This window comes from Sciurus carolinensis, chromosome 2 (genome assembly GCF_902686445.1).
Source record: "Sciurus carolinensis chromosome 2, mSciCar1.2, whole genome shotgun sequence".
In the NCBI taxonomy this organism is placed as follows: domain Eukaryota; kingdom Metazoa; phylum Chordata; class Mammalia; order Rodentia; family Sciuridae; genus Sciurus; species Sciurus carolinensis.
Genome location: NC_062214.1, coordinates 132,735,462 through 132,760,586, shown reverse-complemented (window position 1 = coordinate 132,760,586; position 25,125 = coordinate 132,735,462). Strand labels below are relative to the sequence as shown.

At 34.2% G+C, this 25,125-nt stretch overlaps 1 protein-coding gene and 1 pseudogene across 3 annotated transcripts in view; both read right to left on the bottom strand.

The window, feature by feature from the left end:
- Positions 1 to 1,268: 1,268 nt before the first annotated feature.
- Scfd1 (sec1 family domain containing 1) overlaps positions 1,269 to 25,125 on the bottom strand; it is a 93,538-nt gene continuing 69,681 nt past the window's right edge. For 2 of the 3 annotated variants that reach the window (XM_047538801.1, XM_047538804.1), the window contains 6 exons: positions 16,342 to 16,395; positions 12,921 to 12,973; positions 10,879 to 10,912; positions 8,705 to 8,770; positions 6,879 to 6,947; positions 1,269 to 1,495 (listed from right to left, as the gene is read on the bottom strand). In XM_047538801.1, the coding sequence (XP_047394757.1) occupies positions 1,472 to 1,495; positions 6,879 to 6,947; positions 8,705 to 8,770; positions 10,879 to 10,912; positions 12,921 to 12,973; positions 16,342 to 16,395 (300 nt within the window). In that variant the 3' untranslated portion in view covers positions 1,269 to 1,471. Of the gene's footprint in view, positions 1,496 to 6,878; positions 6,948 to 8,704; positions 8,771 to 10,878; positions 10,913 to 12,920; positions 12,974 to 14,206; positions 14,331 to 16,341; positions 16,396 to 25,125 lie in introns of those variants that run through there. The other variant, XR_007106980.1, reaches the window with a different exon arrangement.
- On the bottom strand, positions 17,622 to 19,162 carry LOC124976096 (unconventional prefoldin RPB5 interactor-like; annotated as a pseudogene).

Sequence of the window (25,125 nt, the reverse complement as noted above, 5' to 3'; positions counted from 1 at the left end):
TCTGGAAGCTGGAGTTCAAAGATCAAGGTGCTATCAGGCTGTAATCTGGTGAAGACTTCTTTCCTCTGTGTACATGTGGCGAGGATGGGGGATCACTGGAGTTTCTTCCTCTTTTTATTAACAGTGGTCTTCTGGAATTAGTGCCCCACCCTTAAGACCTCATAATGTACCAATGGACTGTATACTCAGTTAATTGTAGGGTGCCCATTTATTGCAGCCAGCTAGGTAAAGTTGATTAATTTCACATTCAAATTTTATGCTTGTTCTTCTGAACACATTTCCACAATGTTTTCCCTTTTTTAACTCCTCTAAAGTAAATGTTTCATTACATTTGATATAAAAGTTATTCCAGGTTATAATTGGTGGTAGTATCAAACTTTAGTACCTCATTAGTCTTTTTTTTTGGTACCGGGCATTGAACTCAGGGGCACTTAACCACTGAGCCACATCCCTAGCCCTTTTTGTATTTTATTTAGAAAAGGTCTGAGTTGCTTAGGGTCTTGATAAGTTGCTCAGGCTGGATTCGAATGTGATGCTCTGCCTGAGTCTCCCGAGCTGCTGGGATTACATGCATGTGCCACTGAGCCCGGTCCTCATTTGTCTTTATTAAAATGAATAATGAATTGCATAATTGACCAACACTCCTTGTTTGTATTTCACACCAGAAAGCATGGAATCAAGTTTAACACATATTATTTAAATTTTATGGGTTGAATGTTATTTGTATTTATCCATTCCAGACCATGTTCATGTTGTCCTGTCAACATGCAGAAAGGAAAAGACATAAAATGTACATATGTGTGCCAGACGGAGAATAGACACAGGTTTTAAAATTTGTACCTAAGGTGGGTGTGGTGGTACATGCCTGTATTTCCAAAGACTTGGGAGGTTGCCACAGGAGGGTTGCTAGTTTGAGGTCAGTCTCAGCAATTCAGCAAGACCCTGGGAATGTAGCTTAGAGGTAAACACCCTTGGGTTCAATCCCTAGCAACAAAAACAAAAACTCCACCTAAGATCTGGCACACATGTTTATGTACAGTATAAAATGTGGAAACCAATAAACTATGAAAAAATTAGTTCTATAATTAAAATGTACGTAAGGGAATTCATGAACCAGTCAAATAATATTTGTATAGGATAACCTTGGACTTTCATCAGCTTCAATCATAGCCTATTATTACATTAATATTTTAAAATTATCTTCAGAGATTTCCTTACTTCCAAAGCACTTTCTCATTTGTTAAACATAACAGGAGAGTGAAAGAAAAATGTTAAAATTTTATTTCTGAAATGCTTTATTCTTTTAATCAGTATACATTATATTAAGTATAGAATTTCCTTAAAAATTAATGACTCTTGGGTTTCACTGTTAGGACATTGTTTCAGAAAGGGAAAATATCTGGCTCTTTTGACTTTTCTTTTTACATTTATCCAAGCTCCAAGTAGGTTATCATATTAAGGTTCTTCTGTGTTATTTCTGTCCAAGTTGAGACAGCTAAAACAAAACACAAAATTATACATGATTTTTTAAAAAATCACAAAGAAGTTTATGCTTTCAAGCATACCTGTAAATATCCTAAGAAATTCACTTTCATCACAGTAAAATTTAGGCTTCCTATTTGATTCTCTACATTCCTAAAGTAATAATAAACTTTAACATCTGAATTAAAAAAAAAAAAAAAAAAAAAAAAACCCTGGAAAGAAATTAATATTGACTCAGTAAGAAAATGTAAAGAGAAATATCTTAAGTAACTTCACTGCTGACAGTTTTCTTCTTCATATATATTTCTACAGTAGATCATTAAAAGCAGAAGAAGAATCTTTCACTTCTGGAAGGCTGGATAAAACTGCTATTGTACTAACTTTCCCGGAGATAAACATTATAAACTCTGAACCAAATGTAAAAATCAACTAGTCAAAGGCAGTGAAGAACAACTTAGAAGAGAGTCACCACCTGGAAGGAGGGAATATCCCTGACCAATTCCCTGGTTCTGTGGTTCTCAGCTGGAGGCAGATCACAGTTGGCGTTACACTGGGGAGTTAGAACTATGATAGGAAAGTGAGGAGGAAATCCTGGAAAGGAGAGAGTCAGACAGATGGAGTGAAAGTCTTAAATTCTGTGTAAATCTATCATAAAATCTGAATCTATCATGAACTCTCATGAATGGGAGAGACTAAGAAGTTAGATTTGAGGTCCTGCCCAAGAAATAGTTTGAAGTGAGTCCAATCAAGGTAACTGCCCAATCTCCAAATCAATATTCTTAAGAAAAATGTCTCTAAAACAGAACATTTATAAAGTGGAGGATGTAATGTAAAGATAGTCAATATATGAAGAAATAGGAAAATGTGCCCCATACTCTAGAGTCAACCAATTGTGAGTGGCATGGAGATTATCTTTATGTTGTAATTAACAAGGTTTTAAAAGCAGCTCTACCTTCAATGAAGTAAAGAAAAATATGCTCCCAAAGAAGTAAAAAAAAAAAAAAAAAAAAAAAAAAAAAAAAAAAAAAAAAATCAGAGAAAATGAAACAATGTGAAAGGAACCAAATTAAAACTCTAAATTGATAAATACATCCACAGGACACTAATTAAAAAAAAAAAGTAAGTAAATAACAGAAAGAGTAGAAGGAAAAGAAAGGAGAAGTCCTGGGACTGAATTAGAACAAACTATATTCCATGCTTTTATAATTATGTCAAAATGAATTCTACTATGTGTAACTAAAAAGAACCAATTAAAATATTGCAACACGGAATTGATAAATACATTATTTAAACAGAATAGAAACAAGAGGAAACTTAGTAAAACTGATAGAGCAACATAATATGTACACTCTGAGTAGGAGAATTCTTAGGAATTTGTGGGACAATATATATGCCAAACGTATAGGTCCTACAATAATGCATAATGATGAGTCTATGTTCTGAGAAATGTGTCATAAGGTGGTTTCATCATCTACTGATGTGTACTTAAACAAACCTGAATGGTATAGCCTCCAATATGCATACCCAGGTTATATGGTAATGCCATTGCTACTACAGTAGACTATACTGTATACTAGGCTACACTAAATTTCAACACTTACCATCAGTATCAAGTATATAATGTACATAACCACATGTGCTATATATTTGAGTGAGAATGCAACAGGTCTGTCTACACAGCACCACCATACATACATACATACATACTTGTGTAATGTGTGCTGCCTCATGATGGCTCTGATATCACTTGGTGATGGGAATTTATCAGCTGCATTATAATCTTATAAGAGCAAAATTGTATTATGTTGTATACATAGGCTGTTGACAACCCAAAAAATTGTGACTATTGAGTATGTAAAAGATTCCTAAAAGGAGAAAGAAAATTGGGCATAAACATATTTGGAGAAAAAAATACCTGAAAATTCCCTAAATAAGAAGATATAAACTTATCCAGAAATTTTATACCCAGTTTTCCCTAAGACACATATACATCATATTCTTGAAAGCCTTGAAAGGACTCAAAGATAAATGGTACCTTACAGTTTAATTAAACTTTGAATGACTACTGACTTCTAATCAGAAAAAATGGAAGCTAGAAGACAGTAAAATATCTTCAGTTGATAGAGCAAAACTAAAACTAAAGTGTAAATGTAAAACAGATATTTTCATAAGAGAAAATTAAGAAAACTCATGGCTAGTGTGTCTGAGTAAATTCTTAAAGAAATTAAAATTTATTGGAAACAGGACATGGAAAGTCATAAATATCTATATAAAAGCAAAGGATTTGTTTGATATACATAACTGAGGCAAAAATGATGACACTGCCCATTGATGTTAAATATGAGACTAGGTCTATATGTAGTTGAAAGTTTCTAAATTTAGTGCAACTGGCACAATATTAACTAACTCTAGTCTACAAATAGTTAAAGATATATATATAATGTGATCTCTAGAGCAACTGCTGAATTAATAATGCATAGATGTAGCTTAAAAAATTCTGTAGATGAATTAAAATGGGATTCTAAAGTTTTCAAAAATCCAAAGGAACGCCTGGAAGGAAAAACAGGAGACAAAAAGAAAATCAAATAGTAAAATGGTAGACATAAACTCTATCAGTAATTACATTAGATGGTAATAGGCCAAAGACTCTAATTAAAAGGTAGACACTTAAGAATGATTAATTTAAAAAATTCAATTATATGCTGTCTACAAGGTATATACTAATAGATAAGTTGAAAATAGGTGGAAAATGTTTTAACATTGTCACTTTAGCCTCTTATGCTTATCATTTGCAATGTTAATATCAGATAAAGTAGACTTTAAGTCAAAGAACTTTATTAGAAAGGTAGACAAATACTGCATGATATAAGTGACCATTAGGAAAATGATGAATCATAAAAATGTATATATCTAATAGCCTCAAAATACAGAAAATGATAGAACTAAAAAGAGAAAAAGAGAATTCCACAATCCTAGTTGGCAATTTTAATAGCAGATGATAGACAGGACTCACTCTTGAAACCACAACCAGAAAACACACTCCAAACTAACAGAGAACCTGAGCAATGTTGTTAGTTACTCTGACCAAACTGTTATATATATAACTCTATACTCAACTTCTGTAGAAGTTCATTTTTCCTTAAAAGTATATGGAATGGTTGGCAAGAAAGGTCTACATGTTAGATCATTAAAGAAATTTTAATACATTTTAAAACTGAAATTATATAGATTATGGTCTACAACTACAAGGCAACTAAGAATTAGGTATTTATAAAACCATGGAAAACAACAGACTTATAAATAATACTTGGACTAAAGAATAAATCACAAGGTAAATTATAAAATATTTTAAAGTGATAATGAAAATAAAAATTTGTGGAATATGCTAAAGTATTGTTTGGTAGGAATTAATTTTAAGGCTCTACATGCTTGCTTTAGAACAGAACTAAAGTTAATAACAAGTTTCCAACTTAAGCTAGGAAAAAAGTTAATCCAAAGTAATCAGAACAAAAGACATAATGGAGTAGAAATAGAAAACAAATAAGAAAAGTAACAAAAAGCAACATCTGGTTCATTTAAATGGTCAACAAAGTTGAGATTCCCCTTGTTAACTGAAACAAGAAAAAAATTTCATTTATTGGGCAAAAGAACTAAACAGATATTTCTCAAAAGAAACACAAATGGCTAACAAATACGTGAATATCTTTAACCATGAGGGAAATGTAAATAAAAACTACACTAAAATTTCATCTCACTCCATTCAAAATGGCTATGATCAAGAACACAAATAGTAATAAATGCTATTGAGGATGTGGGGAAAAAGTTACACTCATACACTGGTAGTGGGACCAAAGACTAGTACAACCACTCTAAAAACTAGGAATGAAACCACCATATGACTCAGCTATCCCACTCCTTGGTATTTACCCAAAAGAACTAAAATTGGCATAGTGACACAGCCACCTCAATGTTTATAGCAGCACAATTCACAGTGGACAAATTGTGAAACCAGCACAGATGCCCATCAATATATGAATGGATTAAGAAAATATGATATATATACACAATGGAGTTTTACTCAGCTGTAAAGAAGGATGAAATAATGGCATTTGCTGGTAAATGGATGGAAATTGAAAACATCACAATAAATAAGCCAGACTCAAAAACAAGGGTTGAGTAAGTGGAAGCTAGAGAGAAATAAGAGAAAGAAGCTGGTGGTGTGTGGGGGGATCATAAATAAATAGGGAAGATCAGTGGAATAGAAGGAGATTGGGAGGGAGGAAGGATGGGAAAGGAGAGGAAATATGGAATACATTTAACAAAAATCACTTTATATGCATATAAATGTACCATAGGGAATTTCACCTTTATGTATAGCACCAATTAAAAATAAGGAGAGATCAGTAGAGGGAGGAGGAGAGGGAATAGTGACCACAATCATATTCCATGCATGTATGATTTTGTCAAAATAAACCTGTAAAATTAGTCAACTGTAGGAAAATTTGTAAGTTTTTGGGGTAGGGATTGACTGAGAAAGGATTTAATGGAGCTTTCTGGGAATGTGTTAACATTCCATACGTTGACAGGGGTTTAGGATACTCAGGCGATGGACACTTCAAATTTGTGTATCTTACTGTTATAAATTTTACCTCCAAGGCAGAGGAGATAAACAAATAATGAACTTAAGGTAATGATATTAACATTTGATAGGGACAACAGACTTTGAAATTAGTAAGTTGGAAAAATGAACAGATTGAGAGATGGATAGATTTTAAAATAGAACTTTGGCAGGGAATGTTCGGTAGGTGTTCACTGCAAATTCCTGGGTGAGTTTCCAATAAATTAAGGTTAACCACATAAGGGAACCACATAAGAGTAAGAAAGTTGTGTTGAATAATCAATGCTAGGAACAGTTGTTAAAACTGAGTACAGGATGCACTTATGATTTTTAAGGAACTGAAGGCAAAAGTGAGTGGATATTTTGGGTTAGCATCCCGACTGAAAGTAAGATCAGTATAATAAAGAATGTTAGTGGGAGCAATCCTAAAAGGACCATGTGGACAATCAGTATGCCTCAGCTACTGCTGTCATTAACTTTCAAGGTGAACATAATTCTGTATCAACTGAGCACATATTATGGCCCAGAAGTTAACTTCATCTCTCAAGCCCACTCTATGACATTCTTGGCAAAGTGAGACATAGGGAAATGCTGAATTGAACTACTCCAATTTTAAATTTTATCAATTTGCTTTTTCATAAAGAATTGGGATAATGAAAATGTTATACAAATTTTAGAGTTTTACAGTTTTTAACTGGTCCAGGTGAATAAATGATTCTTTCTCTTGAAAAATATCAATGGCAACTTAAGAGAAACAAATTAAAAAGATATACTTTACCTGTTTTATAAACTGTGAAGCATTGAAAAGCTCACTGCAGCCATATAAAATGTGTTTGCCTTGTTTCCCCTGTAAAAAATCATGAATGGCAAGTGAGTAACAATTTCTAAGAAAAGGTAGCATTTCTAAGTATTTCTAAGAAAAGGTAGCAACTTGCTATGACTTTTTTGTTGTTGTTACTCTTACAGATTTTTTTGGGGGGTGGTGGTGCTGGATTTTAGTATACATGTGTGTCCTAAAATTGCATGAAATAAAAAAGAATAAAGAGGTAAAATAGGAATAAGAATGATTTATTATACTAAAAATAGGAATATGACTGCCACATTTCATAAGACCAACAGTTATCTAAAAAATCATAGACCACAACATTCTTTCAATATATGATCTATGCTACTTGAAGAAAATAGTAAGAATTTGGTTATATTTAGCATAGAAGGATATTATGCAGGTAGTATGGATTGTCATTTCAATCTCACTTGTGCAATACAGTATTTACATGTTAACAAAATCCTGTTCCACTCTGAAATTCTATCAATTTTATTTGATTTCTGGAGAACGTTAGAACCTAATTACAACACTCAAACTTCTCCACTGGAAAATGCAATTCCTATATGTATTGTGAACTTGAATGTAAATTCATAAGATTTCTTTGGTAATGTAAAAAGTTCATTCCACAAAGTAATTTGATAATGCAACAAGGAATAAAAAAATGATGGCTTTGTTACACAAGAAAAGGACATTTCTGTGATGTATAAACTGAATAAACATCATTGCATAATCAAATGTCCTAATTGGCCATCTATAAGCGGGGGGAAAGAAAGCCACATCTCAAATATAGCTTTAGGCCTGATGTGGTGGCAAATGCCCATAATCCCAGCTACTCAGGAGGCTGAGGCAGGAGGATGGTGAGTTCAAAGTTAGCCTCAGCAATTTAGCAGGACCCTGTCTCAAAAAGAGCTAGGGATAAGACTCAGTGGTTAAGTACCCCTGGGTTCAATCCCTGGTAACTACCCCCTGAAAAAAAAAGAACTTTTACAGTTTTAGAAAATGAGATGGTACATGCAGCAATTACAAAAGGTCATATAACTAGTATTCTTGAGGCCATACAGGACATACATGAGCTATTAACAAAGGCAGAGGTTATAGTATAGAAGAAGAAACTAAGCAGAGGAAAACATCAGAGGGGTTCAACATTTCTAGAAGAGATCTCAGGATCTTATCTTAATAGCACAAGACACATATCATTTTCAACTGTGAACCATCAAGATACATTCTAGATACACTGGTATCCTACATACATATTGAGAATTCATAATCCAAAGATGAAGTGTGTCCTTGCAATGATCCTGGGAGTTGCACTAATCATTTTGGAAGTCTTGTTTTTTTTTACTCCTGTTACACCTTAATCTCTACCTTATTAAAGCCTTATATGTGAGACTGGAAATAATAATTATTATCCAGTGTTAAGTGAATAAATTAAGATAACAAAATGTCATTCTAACAATACTTAATTTTGCTGCCCCTACAACATTTTAAATGTTTTTGCCCTTTAAAATATGCCTCTTCCTTTGGATCTTTTCAGTTAGTTTTCTGTTACTCTTGGCTATGCTACCCAGCCTGGCCCTGCAATCTTGGGCTTAAGTAATCCTCTTGACTCAGCCTCTTGAGTACCTGGGACTTACAGATATGTGCCACTGTGCCTGATCTATATATAAGATTTGTAAGTAGTTATGTGAATGTCAGGACAGCCACCAAAGAATGCTAGCGCTCTAAAGATATAAAACTGTGAAACTGTCCCGTGATAGAATAAGAAGGTCAAAACTTACCTTTATGTAGTCAACAAGATTTTGATATTCAATGTAGTTGCCTCCTCCTACTACAAAAACAATTGCCTACAAATGCAAACAAAAAGCTGAGTTGAAAGAAATAGTTAAAACATTGTTGTAACTTTCAAGTAACACGGTTTTTAGTCTGAAGCCTATTCTACAATAGATAAAAAACACTAGCTAGCCAAAGGTGACAGTTGAAGCATCTAATGCTACCTAATTATTAAATTTCTGAAAAGTTTATACATTTATAAATTTTAATACTTGTTCAGTGGTAAAATGAAATAGAGTTTTCAGAAACAATTTAAAGATACTTTTTTTTTTGGTACCGGGGATTGAACCCAGAGGTGTCAACCACTAAGCCACATCCCCAGCCCTTTTATATATTTATTTAGAGACAGGGTCTCACTGAGTTATTTAGTGTTTTGCTAAATCCCTGTGCCACTGGGATTACAGGCATTTGCCACCGTACCCAGCACTAGAACTACTACTTATTTTTTTAAATATATATATTTTTAGTTGTAGGTGGACACAATACCTTTATTTAAAAAATTTTTATTTTCTTAGTTGTAGATGGGACACAATGCCTTTATTTTATTTATTTATTTATTTATTTTTTTATGCTATTCTTTTTTTTATATTTATTTATTTTTATTGTAAACAAATGGGGTACATGTTGTTTCTCTTTTTGTACCTTGCGTAAAGGCATACCATTTGTGTAATCATAAATTTACATAGGGTAATGTTGTTTAATTCATTCTGTTATTTTTTCCCTTCCCCCCCACCCCTCCCACCCCTCTTTTCCCTCTATACAGTCTTCCTCCATTCTTGTCCCCCTCCCTAACCCTAACTCTAACCCTAACATTAACCCCTCCCACCCCCCATTATGTGTCATCATCCACTTATCAGCGATCTCATTCGTCCTTTGGTTTTTTGAGTTTGGCTTATCTCACTTAGCATGATATTCTCCAATTTCATCCATTTGCCTGCAAATGCCATAATTTTATCATTCTTTATGGCTGAGTAATATTCCATTGTATATATACACCACAGATTCTTTATCCATTCATCAATTGAAGAACATCCAGGTTGGTTCCACAATCTGGCTATGGTGAATTGAGCAGCTATGAACATTGATGTGGCTGTATCTCTGTAGTATGGTGATTTTAAGTCCTTTGGGTATAGGCCAAGGAGTGGGATAGCTGGGTCAAATGGTGGTTCCATTCCAAGTTTTCTAAGGAATCTCCACACTGCTTTCCAGAGTGGCTGCACTAATTTGCAGCCCCACCAGCAAAGTATGAGAGTACCTTTCTCCCCACATCCTCGCCAATACCTGTTGCTGTTTGTATATTTATTTATTTTTATGTGATGCTAAGGATTAAACCCAGTGCCTCACATGTGCTAGGCAAGTACTCCTCCACCGAGCCACAACTCTAGCCCAATAACTTTATTTTATTTTTATGTGGTGCTGAGGATCGAACCTAGGGCCTCACGCATGCTAGACAAGTGCTCTACCACTAAGCCACAACCCCGAACCACTTCTTATTCTTTTAATAAGTAATAGCAAATAAATCAAAGGGCTTTCTTCAAAGAGTGCTTTTGAGTTTGCAGTTATTTACTATAGGCAGAAAAATAAAAACCTAGAATTCATATAATTTTCTATGTATGTTATTTACCATATTGGCTGATAAGTCCATTTGCATTTTTTAAATTGTTTTTTTTTTTAGTTGGATGCAATGCCTTTATTTTTATGTGGTGCTGAGGAATGACTGAACCCAGTGCCTCCCATGTGCTAGGCAAGCGATCCACCATTGAGCTACAACTCCAGTCCCTCTATTTGCATTTTAAATTAGTCACCACATTTTCACAAACGTGTGGAATCTAATTTTATAAGTTCCACACTTTACAAAATTCTCATTGCAATCTGAAAGTCACCTTTTTTGGTAAGTTGCTTAATTTTCAGCCATTTTTTAAAGCTTCAATACAATAAGTATAAATAGTTTTATAAAACAGGAAAAAACAGTTGCTGAGAATTAAAAAAAAATCTTGGGTGTACAGAACTGGATTTATCCAAATTACCATGCACTAATCATAATAAAGCCATGTTTATGACAAATTATTGTTCAGGTCACCTTATCTTTTCTAGGAGTAACAAATTTTCATGTGAAACTTACCTCTTGGAATGGATTTTTGTTCCTAGGAACTGAGCTGTAATAGAGAAAAATTATACTGAAAATCTCACTCATGGCTTTTATTATGGGTTAAACAGGTATGGGAAATACCACACTAATATATAGTCCTGAGATCTGGTAAGTATTTACAGTTCTACTTCCTCCTTCTCAGGAGGGTAATGGGGTCCTTTAGTTCTGCAGAGGAAGAAGCTAGAAAAGGGAATGGGCATCCTATTAACTTTGACATAAAATTCTAGAGGACTGAGCAGCAGGTCCCATGAGGAGAAGTATGTGTATATGCAGGTATTTTGGTGGTAAATTTTCAACACACTCCAAATGGTATTTATGTTGTTTTTGGGGTATCTATATATCTATGAGATAACAGAGGAAGAAAAGAGAAAATGGCAAGAGGAATCTGTATATTGCTGTAAATTGCTTTTCTTTTACATTATTACATAGTTAAAAAATACTTCCTCGAAGTCCAAGAGATCTAATAAAGACATTTTTTTCAAAGTTTTTGTGTATCAGATATATGTTTGAGTGCTAGAACAGGCTGTATACAAGGATAGTTGAGATTTTTCTCAATTACTCAGTAGCTAAACATAACTCTATCACCTTTCCTAACTTCTTTGGACTGCCTAAATATTCTGTAGAAGTAGCTAGACATCCACCTGATCAAAATGCCTCCTAAATGCTTAACTTCCTTATAGAGTGCTTTAAGTTCCACTGAGAACAGACATGGGATAAGGAAAGACTAAAATAGCACAGTTTCACTAGTTATTAATAACCAAGATTTAATTGCTCAGGGGCAGTTTGTTAAAAATGAAACTCAAAACTTATCTGTCTTATCAATGCCAATATTCCTCATTATCATGCATAAGCTACATTCAAAAATAAAAATTCCTTACTTTTTTTGGTTCTTTTAAATTTTAATAGAAATTAAGTATTTTAATGAACACAAATGCATGAGAACAAAGATCCTAAACCCAGAATTAAAACAACAAAAAAAGTGTCCTTGACTTCAATGAAACAAAATACATCTACTTTTGTTACCTACGTGTGAGGAAGAAAAAAAAGTAAGCAAGAGAATTATCAATAAAGGAAGAGTTGCAAATCCACGGTTTGAGTGTGTAATCATTAGCTTTTTTTGTATATTTACACAGTTGTACAAGTATTGTTAACTTCAGAACATTTAAAAGAATTGGTGGTGTCATTCCTCATTTTCTGATTCCATAATTTACTTTTTGTCAAATTCTCTCATCAACTACAGCTGATATTAGCAGCTTCTTATGGTTAGTTCAGTAAAGAGAGTAACACTTTAAGTTACCAAACGGTTTAACAATTTAGTGACTATCTACCCTGCCTATGTACAAAGATGCAAAAATTTTGGGCAGCGCAAATACGAAGTTCTAAAGATAACAAATATTAGGTACAGACAAGAAAATATCCTCACCTAAATTTTAGGGCTAGAAAAGATCATTCTAGGTAGATATTTCCCCCTTCCTAATTCTGCCTATAATTCGTGAGCTATTTTCTGTATCACCATGAGTTGAAAAATATCTGTAATAAACAAAGGATACCTTCCTATACCATGTCTATCATAAAATACAAAAATTATTTATAGAATGCTTCACAGCCATAAAGTGTTTTTACAGCAATGGTTCCAAGGAATTGGATTTTATAGGTAGCTACATTAAACAAAACCAAACAAACTTATCCAAATATAAAGTTCCTTTCTTTTCATGTGGTCTGATAAGAATATTCATTTAAAAACACACATTATCCAAATTTCCCTCCCCTATACTTGGTTTGTAATGCCATCATATAGATACATGTATTTGTGTATATAATTGGAAAGAACAACAAAATACTATGTTTACTAGTGATTATCTGAGTGATGAGATCAGTGTACATACTGCTTCCTTTCCAGTGTTCCACACAGTTTAAATTTTTAGTATTAAGCAGTGCTGCTTTAGAGTATAAAACCAATTATTTCCATTCTCAGGAAATCCTATAACAAATTACAGAAGACAGAAATGGTTTACCTGTCATTGCCTCGTAGCATTTTGGGATCAAAATATCTGTAGTCATCAGTTTCCTATTTAAAAACAAAAAAACCTTGACAATGTAATTTCTCTTTAGAAGTGCTAGCACAGGTATCTTATATTCATGAACCTATCAATATTGTAGAGTATGTAACAACCACCCCTAACATTTAATGAGCAGTTATTATGTGCTAAGAGTCATTCTAAGTGCTTTACATGAAATTACTCACTTAATCCTAAGTTTCTCAAGTAGCTACTATTATTATCCCCATTTTTTAGATGGGCAAGTTTCGGGATACTAAAGTTATATAAGTAGTAAGTATGGGAAACTCTAACATTGGAATCTAGGCAGTTTCAATGCCCAAGCTCTAATATCATGCTACAATGCTTCTCAAAAATATACCTGTCTTATAAACCTGAAAGTAGTTAATGTACTTAAGTATTTTTGTTTTTAGAATTTTATCTTTATATGCCCATGATTTTACTGAACATACAGAATACCTAACAGATTCACATCTTTCTCATCTGAAATTTTTGGAGTGATATGTATTTCAGAGTTTAGAATTAAAAAAATTTAGATAGGCAATATCAGGCATATACTATATATAGTGTGGGCAGCACATCATCAAACATGTTAGTATTTCTACTGCCACATATATGAACATTAACAGAAAATAGGATAAATATAAACTATAAAGAGCCTCAACTTGAGTCTAGGTCAGATTTTGCCACCAAATGAGTTATATAAAATCTTTCAGTTCTCAAAGTTTTTTGGAATTTTCAGAGGTTGTGAATAAGGGGTTGTGGACCTCTATAATACATTGGAAACTTAACATGTTGATTAAAGAAGTTGTCAAGTACTGCTTTACTACTTGTTGATATAATCACTTTCCATCTCCGCCTGCCTCTCCTTCCATAGCAGAATCATTCAAAGAAATTCATTTTTCCCTTCTTCTGGAGTGTGGATGGTTTCACCAAAACCTGATAAAGCACAAATAAACTACATGTGTTGCTATATTTTAGTCCTGCACCCAACAACAGATACTTTCAATCATCCACAGCACCCTTAGTAAACCCAAATGCAGTGTCAGAATCCTTCAAGTAGTTTGCTTCAAGAAACCATTACCAGTCAAATTTACATGGTAAGAATAAACCTATCTGATATCTCACCTTAAATTTATTCAATCAAGACAAGGGAGAACACTTAATAAATATGTGATAAGAATGCATCTAAAAATAGATTATAGCATTTTAAAACATTTGAGATAGGATACATTCAATATTACCTGCCAGGTCTAACTTAGTACACTTTGCTATCTCTTCAGCATTTTGCTAATCTCCTCAGTGCCTCCAAATCAACTTGTCCATCTGGGAACAGGAGAGGTATAAGAGTGCAGGCAGCTACCTCACCTAGCAGATGGATGAAGAAATGCTTTCAAAACAGAAAACATTTACTTTTTCTAATTAAAGTATCTGTCCCTAGTAATGTGCCTTCAGTTCTATCAACTTTAAAACTAATAAATGAACTTGTAATTATAACTTGTGAGAAACATTTAAGACCCACAATTTAGCCAGAGAAATACAGAAGGAATGTGTATGCTGGGATAAGTACTAGGTTGGAATACAATAGTAGGTTTTTTATTCTAATTCTGCTACTAAAAAGGTATGACCTGGGAAGTCACTTAACCTCTCCTCTCTAGGTTGCTTTGCCTCCATGGTTAAAATGATTTATGATATTTCCTTAAACTCTACTTCTGTGATTCCACAAAGGCATGGTTCTTACTCTAATCAACATAATATAAAGGTAAACAATTTGGCTTGTGGTTAAAATTCCAATGCTGCCATATACTAGCTGAATATTACTTAGTAAGTTTATTGACCTTATTGTGACTTAGTTTCTTCATCTATAAAAATGAGAATAATAATAATAGTACTCTTCTTGATAGGTTCTACTGAGGATTAAATGATATAACAGGTTTAAATGCTTTACATGGTTCTTGGTACATAATAAGTATGCAGTAAATATTTGTTGTTATATTTGTTGTCATTATTCTTCATGTCAACATCAAGGGCAATAACAAAATACAATTTTCCTTAACTCCTTGTATATCTGGCATCTATGTAAATGTTTGCATTTACTTATATTTTCAATTTTTATTACTGTTTGAGATAATATGTTCAAGTAGTTTACTTCCCATTACAAAGCAGTATTCTCTAAGACAGTCATTAATGTCTCTTTTTCTTAGGCTTTTCAAGAAGTACCCCTTCTTCATATGTTCTAGGACACACTGACAGTCTATTATTACTATCTTATTACTATATATATATATATTCCAAGGTTATCATTATAGATAATTCTCCCATTCCTTTCATAATGGTAATTGCCCTTGGACATTTAATTACACTATATCTTTGTTTCACATAAGTGAATTTAAAATTTTATTTCTGCTAATTTCCTTTAATGTTACTAAAATAATATTTATAATTACTGAAAAAGTCACAATGATCTGAATATTCTGTTCTCATACTTTTTCAAGTCTGGAATGTATGCCTAACTGCCAAGTCTATAGTGATTCATATCAACCCAAACTAGGGTTTTGATAAGGGTAGGAGCATGTTGTCTATTTATTTATTTAATTTGGCACCAGGGATTGAACCCAGCCATACTTAACTACTGAGTCACATCCCTAGCTCCTCTCCCTCATTTAAAATTTTTTTGAGGCAGGGCCTTGCTAAGTTGCTGAGGCAGCTTTGAACTTGAAATCCTCCGGAGCTGCTGGGATTACAGGCATGTGCCACTGCACCGGCTTCCATGTATTTTTCTACAACCCAGACGTTAGTTGTGATAACTAGTTTTTGATTGCCACAGTAGCAGGGTAGTTGTTTTTACCAAACAAATTTTGAGGACTTTTATATCCCTTTTTTGAATTGTAAACAGACAGCCTGAAACCTCAAGTAAATGTAACAATATTTACCAATGATTTCTCTCCCTCGATTTGGTTCTTCAGCCCCAAAGACTTCAGTACCATTTGAACATCGGCCTTTAAAAACTTTACTATGCATTTCTTTACTAAATTAGTTTTTTAAAGTTATTATATTGGTCCAACTGATACTCACTAGTTCTTTTTCATTTATGGCAACTTGCTCAAGATAAAATTTACATGTAATTATATATGTAGGATGTAATATAACATTTAATTTGGATGGGAGCTGACCAGAATGTTTGTAGCAGTGGAGAAAACCAATTCCTAGTATCTGTGATAATGGCTAAACAGGGCGCTTTCAGAACATGGACTTTTTCCTTTCTTTCATTACTCTATGATTAAGACCACAATAAACTCAATCTGATTTCATTATCTTTCAACATTAGTCAATGTGATACATTCAAGAACTTATAACTTCAATGTAACATGCTACTCACAGGGTTTGACTTCATCTCCATGAGATTGTCTAAAATACGAGTCACAGGTAGATTCTGTGAATGAGATTAGTATTTTATTAACAATAATAAACTAAAGTTCCTTTCTACTAATAAGACAATCTAGTAATTTTACAGTTAATTACAATTAAACATTCTAAGATTAAGTATGCTGCTATACTTAATGATGTCAGAGTAAATATCTTTGGCACTTAAGTTTCCACTGAAAAATATCATTCTCAATGAAAAGCTCCTTTTAATATGTAGGTATATTCAGGTTTTAGTAGATAATATGTTTGAGCTTTTTATTTTGTTGAATATTTGGTTTTCGATATTAGTAACTGCAATCTTTTATGTTGATCAAGAATTGCACTATTATTTTTTTTATTTTCTTTGGGTCAATAAAGAGTTTTCTTTAGGGATAATTTGAGTTTTTTTTTTTAATTTAAGAAATTTTTATTTGAAAAATTCATTCATTTTTTTTTTAAAAGCATCTCAACAAACTTTCCTTCTCTCCCAAAGGATAATCCCAGTGAAAACCATACAGAAGGGGGAGAAGGCGTTCCTATGGAATTTTGAGAATTCAAGAATCTGTTGTGTGGTACATACATATAGGAATCAAAGACATTTCCATACTCAGTTCTAAATCATAAAGGTTGTAACATTTTAGAGATCAAGTTCCATAAAATTTTTACTTGAAAAAAATGATTTACAAAATATCATTCTTCCAGTCAAAGAAACTTTCCTGTGGGGTACATATAGCTTTCTACCTTAAAGAGTACAGTATGACATTCAAAGAGGAAAGGTTTTTTGTTTATTTGTTTTTCTTTTTTGTTTGATAGTCACCTAGCTACAAAACCTACAAGGGAAGTAGATTTTTTAAAAGTGCCTTTAAAATGCAAAAGCAAGTAATATAATTGTTGAATCTATCTGAAATCTTAAAAGATTCTTTAAAATGGTCCATATGGTACACCAACATCACAGCTGGTACAAAACTGCCTGTATTTAGTTTAAAACACAAAGCAATGCATACGAACTGTGTTCTTTGAAAAATAACTCAAAATACTACCACTGCATTATAAGGCCAACTTAGTAGTTAGAGATTTAACAAAACAAGCTGAATATTAAAATATTCAAACATTTACTTTGATTTTCATTGATAAGAATAAGAGAAATTGCTACCAAACTAACTCAGGACGCCTTGTTTCAAACTACATGTAACATATTTTGTTTATACATTCTAAAAATGCACAACTAGGTTTTAGGGTGTAAACTCTCATTTCCTAGTTTTTCTGTTGCTATCTGGAAGCTTTGAACTTTGAAACCCTTTTTGCAGTTTCTTCTGATACTTCTGACAGAATTTCTTTTCGTTCTGGAATGGTGGATAGTACAGGATGAGCAATGGCTGGGTGTGGTGTTAAAGAGGATAAAAATTCTTTTTCTATTACAGTTCCAGAAAAAGCCTCAGGTGTTCCTGATAATGGCAAAAGTTTCTTTTGATGATTTTCTTGCTGTGGTTCCTCTTCTAAAATACTCTCACTGGTGTCACTGCAAGTGGCTTCTTCACAGCTAATGCTCCTCAAAACTCCCTGCCTATCATCAAACTCAGCAGCACTGCGTTCACTGGTATCACTACAAACAGTTTTCTCTGCTTGGAGACTTCAGGATAGATTTATGAGGAACGCATTCTCCACTCACAACATCAACAAAGACACTGTAAATGTCAGCAGGGGTCCTGATTGTAGGCAGCTCTTGGGTAGAAGGACCACTTCCAGGGTTGTTCTTTCGTTTACACTTGGCTTCTTCTTTCTTCTCCCTGAATTTTAAAGTGGTATTTTTCCCAGTATTTATTCGAACCCTCTTAGGTTCCACAGTATGAGAAAAGTATATTGTTGGCACACAATTATCTCCAATCCCTAAAGCATTATGGTCATTTTCATTATCGCCATCATCACTGTTGTCATCATCACCATCTTCATTACTGTGACAAGAATCTGAACCATTTACTGAACATTTCAACTGACTATTCACTTAACCATTGAATAGTTCTGAATGTATAACATCCTTATGACAACTGCTGGGAGTAAGGGAGTTTGTTTTTTGATGTATCACATTCACATTTATGTTTTGATCTTTCTTTTCCTCTTCAGAAGAGGTTGTATCTTTTCCATTTACAATCATGGTATCAGATTTACTATCAAGTTCACCCAGCAATTCTTCTTGTCTCTCTAGTTCTTTAAGTCGAGCCCACAGTTTCTTATCAGCAAGCAAATCCTCAGATTTTACTTCATTTGCAAAATTCGCTTCAAAAATATTTGAAGTTTTTGGTTTGGAATGAGGTTTATGAGCAATTCGTTGTTTGGCTTTAAATTCAAAGTCACTTTTAATTTCTTCTCTTATATCAACAGTATCACCTACAGCATCACTCATTTTCTGCAAATCTGTGAATTCAACTCTGGATTCAAAATTTGTCATGACTTTTAAAAAATCATTTATTGTTTTTCTTACATATTCTTTCTGGTGTTCAACTAAACCTACAGCTTGCTTTGCTGAGCATTTTGCAAACCAGTTGTCCCCAAGTAAAACAGTGACTTCATTAGTATGAACAAGTTTTCCTGGCATGAAGGAAAAGGGGCCAAATGGTACCATGATATTATAAGACAACTTATCAGGCAAAGTACAGAGTCTTTCTTGAAGGGCATTACAGTCATCATCTACCTTCTTCCTTTTCTTGCTCCTTCCGGAGCCGCGCCACCTCCTGGACGTGCAACCGCACCGCGGCCGAGGCCGAAGCGTGGGGTTCGGAGTCGGACGGGGCCTGCATGACCCGGGCACGGGGGCCTCAACCGGGCGAATGAGTCCTAAACAAGTGTTTATGGAGGCGGCGTGGCGGGCTACTGCCCAGTGCCCTCGTGCTCGCCGTCATGCACTGCGCGCCCGCGGCTGAGGAGGCCGCGCTTGGGGGCCGCATCTCACACACGCATGACGCCGCTACCGCCGCCGCCGGCTGGGAGCAGCAGGCCCAGCCGTGAGCGGAAGGCGACTCTTCCGTGGCCGGGTCCAGCCAGGCGTCCGTGGCGGCCGCGCCTCCTCCGCAGGCCATGATCTGAGTTCTTTTCCAATTCTTATCCCTTTTATTTTTTTCTTATAATTGCTCTGGCTAGATTTTCCTATATTGAAAGAAAGCACCCTGGTTTGTTCCAATTTTTTGAGGGAATGCCTGCATTCTATCAGATCATAATGGAATGAAATTAGAAATCAACAGTAAAATAAAAAATAGAAGCTACTCTAACACTGGGATACTAACTTCTACACTATTGAATGCCCAGTGGATAGCAGAAAAATCAGAGATGAAATAAAAAAAAAAAAAATACGGAGAGCTAAATGAGAATAGTGATACAACATATCCAAATCTTTGGGACACTATGACGGCAGTTCTAGGAGGAAAGTTCATTGCATTGAGCTCACTTATTAAAAGGATAGAAAGTCACCAAATAAATAACCTAACATTATATCTCAAAGCCCTAGAAAAAGAACAAAATAACACCAAATGCAGATGACAGGAAATAATTTAAATCAGAACTGAAATCAATGAAATTTGAAAGAAAAAATTAAAAAAAATTGATGAAACAAAAAGTTGATTCTTTGAAAAAAATAAATAAAATTGACCAACCCTTAGTCAAGCTAACTAAGAGAGAGAGAACACAAAATTACTAAAATTCATATGAGAAAGGAAATGCCACAACAGACACTACTGAAATAGATGATAATTAGAAACTACTTTGAAAATTTATACTCTAATAAAATAGAAAATCTTAAAAACCAACAAATTTCTGGAGATATGACCTATGCAAACTGAGTCAGGAAGACAGAAAATTTAAACAGATCAATTTCAAGCAATGAATATGCCACCGAAAGCCTACCAATAAAGAAAAGGTCAGGAACAGATTCTCAGTTGAGTTCTACCAGACCTTCAAAGAAGAATTAACACCAATCCTCCTCAAATTATTCCATGAAACAGAAAAGGAGGGAATGTGGGAAGTCATCCTTATTTAGCAGAATCAGACTAGGTTGAGCCATGGGATGTAGATATCTGGCTTCCAGGAACTGGCTACCATGAAGGAATGTTCCAGAATGCTGCGAAGTATGTGGCACTGCATGGTAGTGGTTCCCTGTCTGCTTTTTGAAATACTCCCCCTAAGATAATGGCTTCCCTAACTCCACCCTATCCTGTTCATCACAGAAGTTGTTCATCCCATTCCAGGCCCCTTTACCTGTGTGACTATAAAATAAAGGAGAGTTGGGCTACTCCACGTTGTTAGAGGTCAGAGCTGGTATGGCTAGACCCATCACACCCCCTCTCATTTAAAGAGGGTATTGGCTCTTATGTGTTTATTGATTAGGTAAGTTAACCCTTTTCTCATCCATGCAGAACATGGCTGAGAGACCCCCACAAGGGAACTCTTCCAAACTCATTTCTATGAATCTAATATCACCCTTATACCAAAATCAGACAAAGCCACATCAAGGAAAGAAAACTTCAGACCAATATCCTTCATGAACAGAGATGTAAAAATTCTTAGTAAAATGCTGGCAAATTGCATACGAAAACATATTAAAAGGAGAGTGCACCATGATCAAGTGGGGTTCATCCCAGAGATGTAAGGTTGGAAATCAATAAGCGTAATTCATCACATCAACAGACTTTAAAGACAAGAACCACATGATTATATCAAGAGATGCACAAAAAGCATTTGACAACATACAGTATCCATTCATGTTCAAAATACTAGAAAAACTACGGATAGTAGGAACATACCTCAGCATTGTAAAAGTTATATACACTAAACCCAAGTCCAACATCATTCTAAATGGAGAAAATTTGAAAGCAATCTGTCCGAAAACTGGAGCAAGACAAGGATGCCCTCTTTCAGCACTTCTATTCAACACAGTCCTGGAAACTCTAGACAGATCAATTAGAAGAAAGAAATTAGAGGGATAACAATAAGAAAAGAAGAACTCAAACTATTCCTATTTGCTGATGACATGATTCCATATTTAGAAGACCCAAAAAAACTCCACTGGAAAACTCCTATACCTCATAGATGAATTCAAAGTAGCAGGGATATAAAATTAACACCCATAAATCAATTGCATTCCTATGCATTAATGATGAATCAACTGAAAGAGAAATTAGGAAAACTATCCCATTCATAATAGTCTCAACAAAAATAAAATACTTGGGAATCAATCTAACAAAAGAGGTAAAAGATCTCTACAATGAAAACTAGAGAACACTAAAAGAAATTGAAGACCTCAGAAGATGGAAAGATCTCCCATGTTCCTGGATATGCAGAATTAAATTGTCAAAATGGCCACACTACCAAAAAGTGTTATATAGATTTAATGCAATTCCTACTAAAATTCCGATGAAGTTCTTCATAGAAATAGAAAAAGCAGCCACGAAATTCATTTGGAAAAATAAGAGACCCAGAATAGCCAAAGCAATCCTCAGTGAGAAAAGTGAAGGAGGCATCACAATACCAGACCTTAAATTATTCTACAGAGCTATACAACAAAGATGGCATGGTACTGGCACCAAAACAGACATGAAGACCAATGGTACAGAATAGAAGACAGAGACAAATCCAGATGAATAGAGTTATCTCAAACTAGACAAAGGCGCCATAAACATACATTGGAAAAAAGATAGCCTCTTCAACAAATGGTGCTGGGAAAACTAGGAATCCTTATGTAGCAAAATGAAATTAAATCCCTATCTCTGACCCTCACAAAACTCTACTCCAAGTGGACCAAGGACCCATTTATTGATTCCTGATTTTACTTCTTGCACTTCAGCAGTCTTGCTGAGGAATTCGGTTCCTAAGACAACATGATGGAGAGTTGGGCCTACGTTTTCTTCTAGTAGGCACAGGGTTTCTGGTCTTATGCCTGAGTCCTTGAGAAGTTATGCTCCATTTATGTATCATGTGTCAAAATGAATTCTACTGTCATGTGTACTAATTAGAATAAAAATATTAAAAAGAAAAAAAAATGAAGAAAACAATTACATGGATCCAATACATCTATCCTTCCATTACTCAGCTTCAACACTTAGCTTTAAATCTTATTTGTATCCGTAAATCTTATTTGTCTATATTTTAACCTACTCCTCATTCCCCTATGGTGTTAAAAACGTCCCCAACCTAAAATCATCATTAAACTGTGAATATTTCAGTGTACATCTCCAAAATATAAAAAGAGGCCCATAAGATTATTAAACATGCCTAAAAATAATTAACAATAATTTTTCTCCCCAGCTTTTCTGAGGTATAATTAACAAAAAACTGTATACTTAGGGTGTACAGTGTGATATTTTGATATCTGTACATACCTCAATATTCAGTCAGTATTAAAATTTCCTGTTGCATAAAATAATTTTTTATAGTTTTCTTATTTAAATCATAATCTTAACTAAGGGTCATATATTATAATTAGATATGGTTTTTAAGTCTTTTTCCCTCTACTTGTAATTTATTTGTTGGTAATTCATGTTGAGGAGGATTATTTTGGCAAACAAGTCAAAGAAAGTAAATGGAAGACTTGAAAATTATGCAACTTTATGCATAATTTCATCACATCACAAATATATTTCAAATCTGTAAATATCATTCAACTGCTTTTATGTGACAGTTGATACTTATGATGCATAAAACTTATGCTGCCAGAAAACAAAATATAAAAAACTCTTAAAACTAACTTAGAAAACTGTACACAGATAATCCTACTATTTTTGTCTAATTTTATTCTGCAATGTTTATTCACGTAACAATTCAACACAATATAAATTTAAGAGGCATAAATCATTTGTAATGCTCCAAGTGTGAAACTGACAGAATTGATCTCTTAGCAATCTCTTCTTTGACACTTCTTACCTCTTAGTTCCCAAACTGCCTCAGAGCCCCCACTGTAGTACCTCTAAATTTTTAAGTATTAGGACAATGTAACTTTTAAAATAGATTTCTATGAGTTTAAATAAATATTTCTAGAACAAAAAAAACTCTTTATTGGAGGGTAATTTGGTAATATTCATTAAAAACAATTAAAAATGTTCCACACCCTTATATTCCATAATTCAGTTCTAAGAATTTCTCATGTAGGTGTAAGTAATCAGAGGTGAATACTCACCCAGAAAAAACCTAACGTTTAAAACTTTGGTGTATATCCTTTTGTACCCTCTATTTTTTCTTTTAAAAACCAACAAAAAGCGAGGTGCAGAGATACACAGTTGTTATCCCAGCAGTTTGGGAAGCTGACGCAGGAAGACTAAGTTGAAGGCCAGCCTCAGCAATTAGCCAGGCCCTAATAAGCAACTTAATGAGACCTTGTCTCAAAATAAAAAATAAAAGTAGCTGGGGATGTGGCTTTATGTCCCTGGGTTCAGTCCCTGATACAAAAACAAAACAAAAACCAACAAAAAAGATCATCTAGACTTTATGTTTTTTAATAGGACTTTTTTTGGGGGTACTGGAGATTAAGCCCAAGAGTGCTTACTCACTGAGCCACATCCCCAGATCTTTTTATTTTTTATTTTGAGACAGGCTGGCTTTGAACTTGAGATTTTCCTGCCTCAGCCTCCCAAACTGCTGGGATTATTAGGAGTGTGCCACCACACCCAGCTGTAACAAGACTTTTTGTGTGTGTGTGTGTGTGGGGGGTACCAGGGATCGAACCCAGGGGTGCTTATCCATGGACTCACATCCACAACCCTTGCTAATATTTTATTTTGAAACGGGGTCTTGCTAAATTGCTGAGGCTGGCTTTGAACTTGTGATCCTCTTCCCTCAGTCGCTGGGATTACAGGTGTACACCACCTTGCCTGGCTGTAATAGGACTTACATGTTCACTTTGCAGTATGAAATGAATCATACATGCCCCTAGACAATACATATTTCCTCTGATGTTGATCTTATTTTTTCTTTTTTTTTAAATTTTTTTTTTAGATGTTGATAGACCTTTTATTTTTATTCTTTTATTTACATGCATAGATGAGACTCGAACCCAGTGTCTCACACATGCTGGGCAAGTGCTATACCACTGAGACATAACTCCAGTCCCTTATTTTTTCTTTTTTAACACCATGGCTCTTTTGATAGTAGTGCCAGAAATGTATTGATAGGGGTAATAACATATCATTTCGAAGTGAGAATTTGCCTCTGTCAAAGCAGTAGTCATCTGCAATGTTAAGGAAAACAAAGGGATTTGAAGTCTTAAAGGACAATTTATTTTTGTATTTTATGAACTCTAAAAAATACAAAATGTGTTAGCACAGTAAAATAGTTAATAATAGGGAAATTTAAACATTACTTGCAGGCATTATTAGAGGACTTGGCAGTACTGTACACCAGTTTAAAAAAATTGGATTAAATATTTAGTAGTGGCTCCTCACGAGGGAAGAAATAGAATGGGAGGTAGTGACAAGAATTCCTGAGATAGTGAGGCTAAAATGTATTCCCCAAGTACTTAGGAAATAACATACTTTGGAATTATTTATTTATTTTAAAATGTGGTGCTGGGGATTGAACCCAGTGCCTCATTTGTGCTAGGCAAATGCTCTACCACTGAGCCACAACCTCAGCCCCCATAGTTTGGAATTACTTAAAGAAGTCTGAAAATTAATCAGCCTTTTAACTCAATGAAGCAAATAAATATTTTCACTATTCTTTATTAACAATTCATGGATTTTATAATAGAACTTTATTTATTCAAATAAAGAATATGAATAAA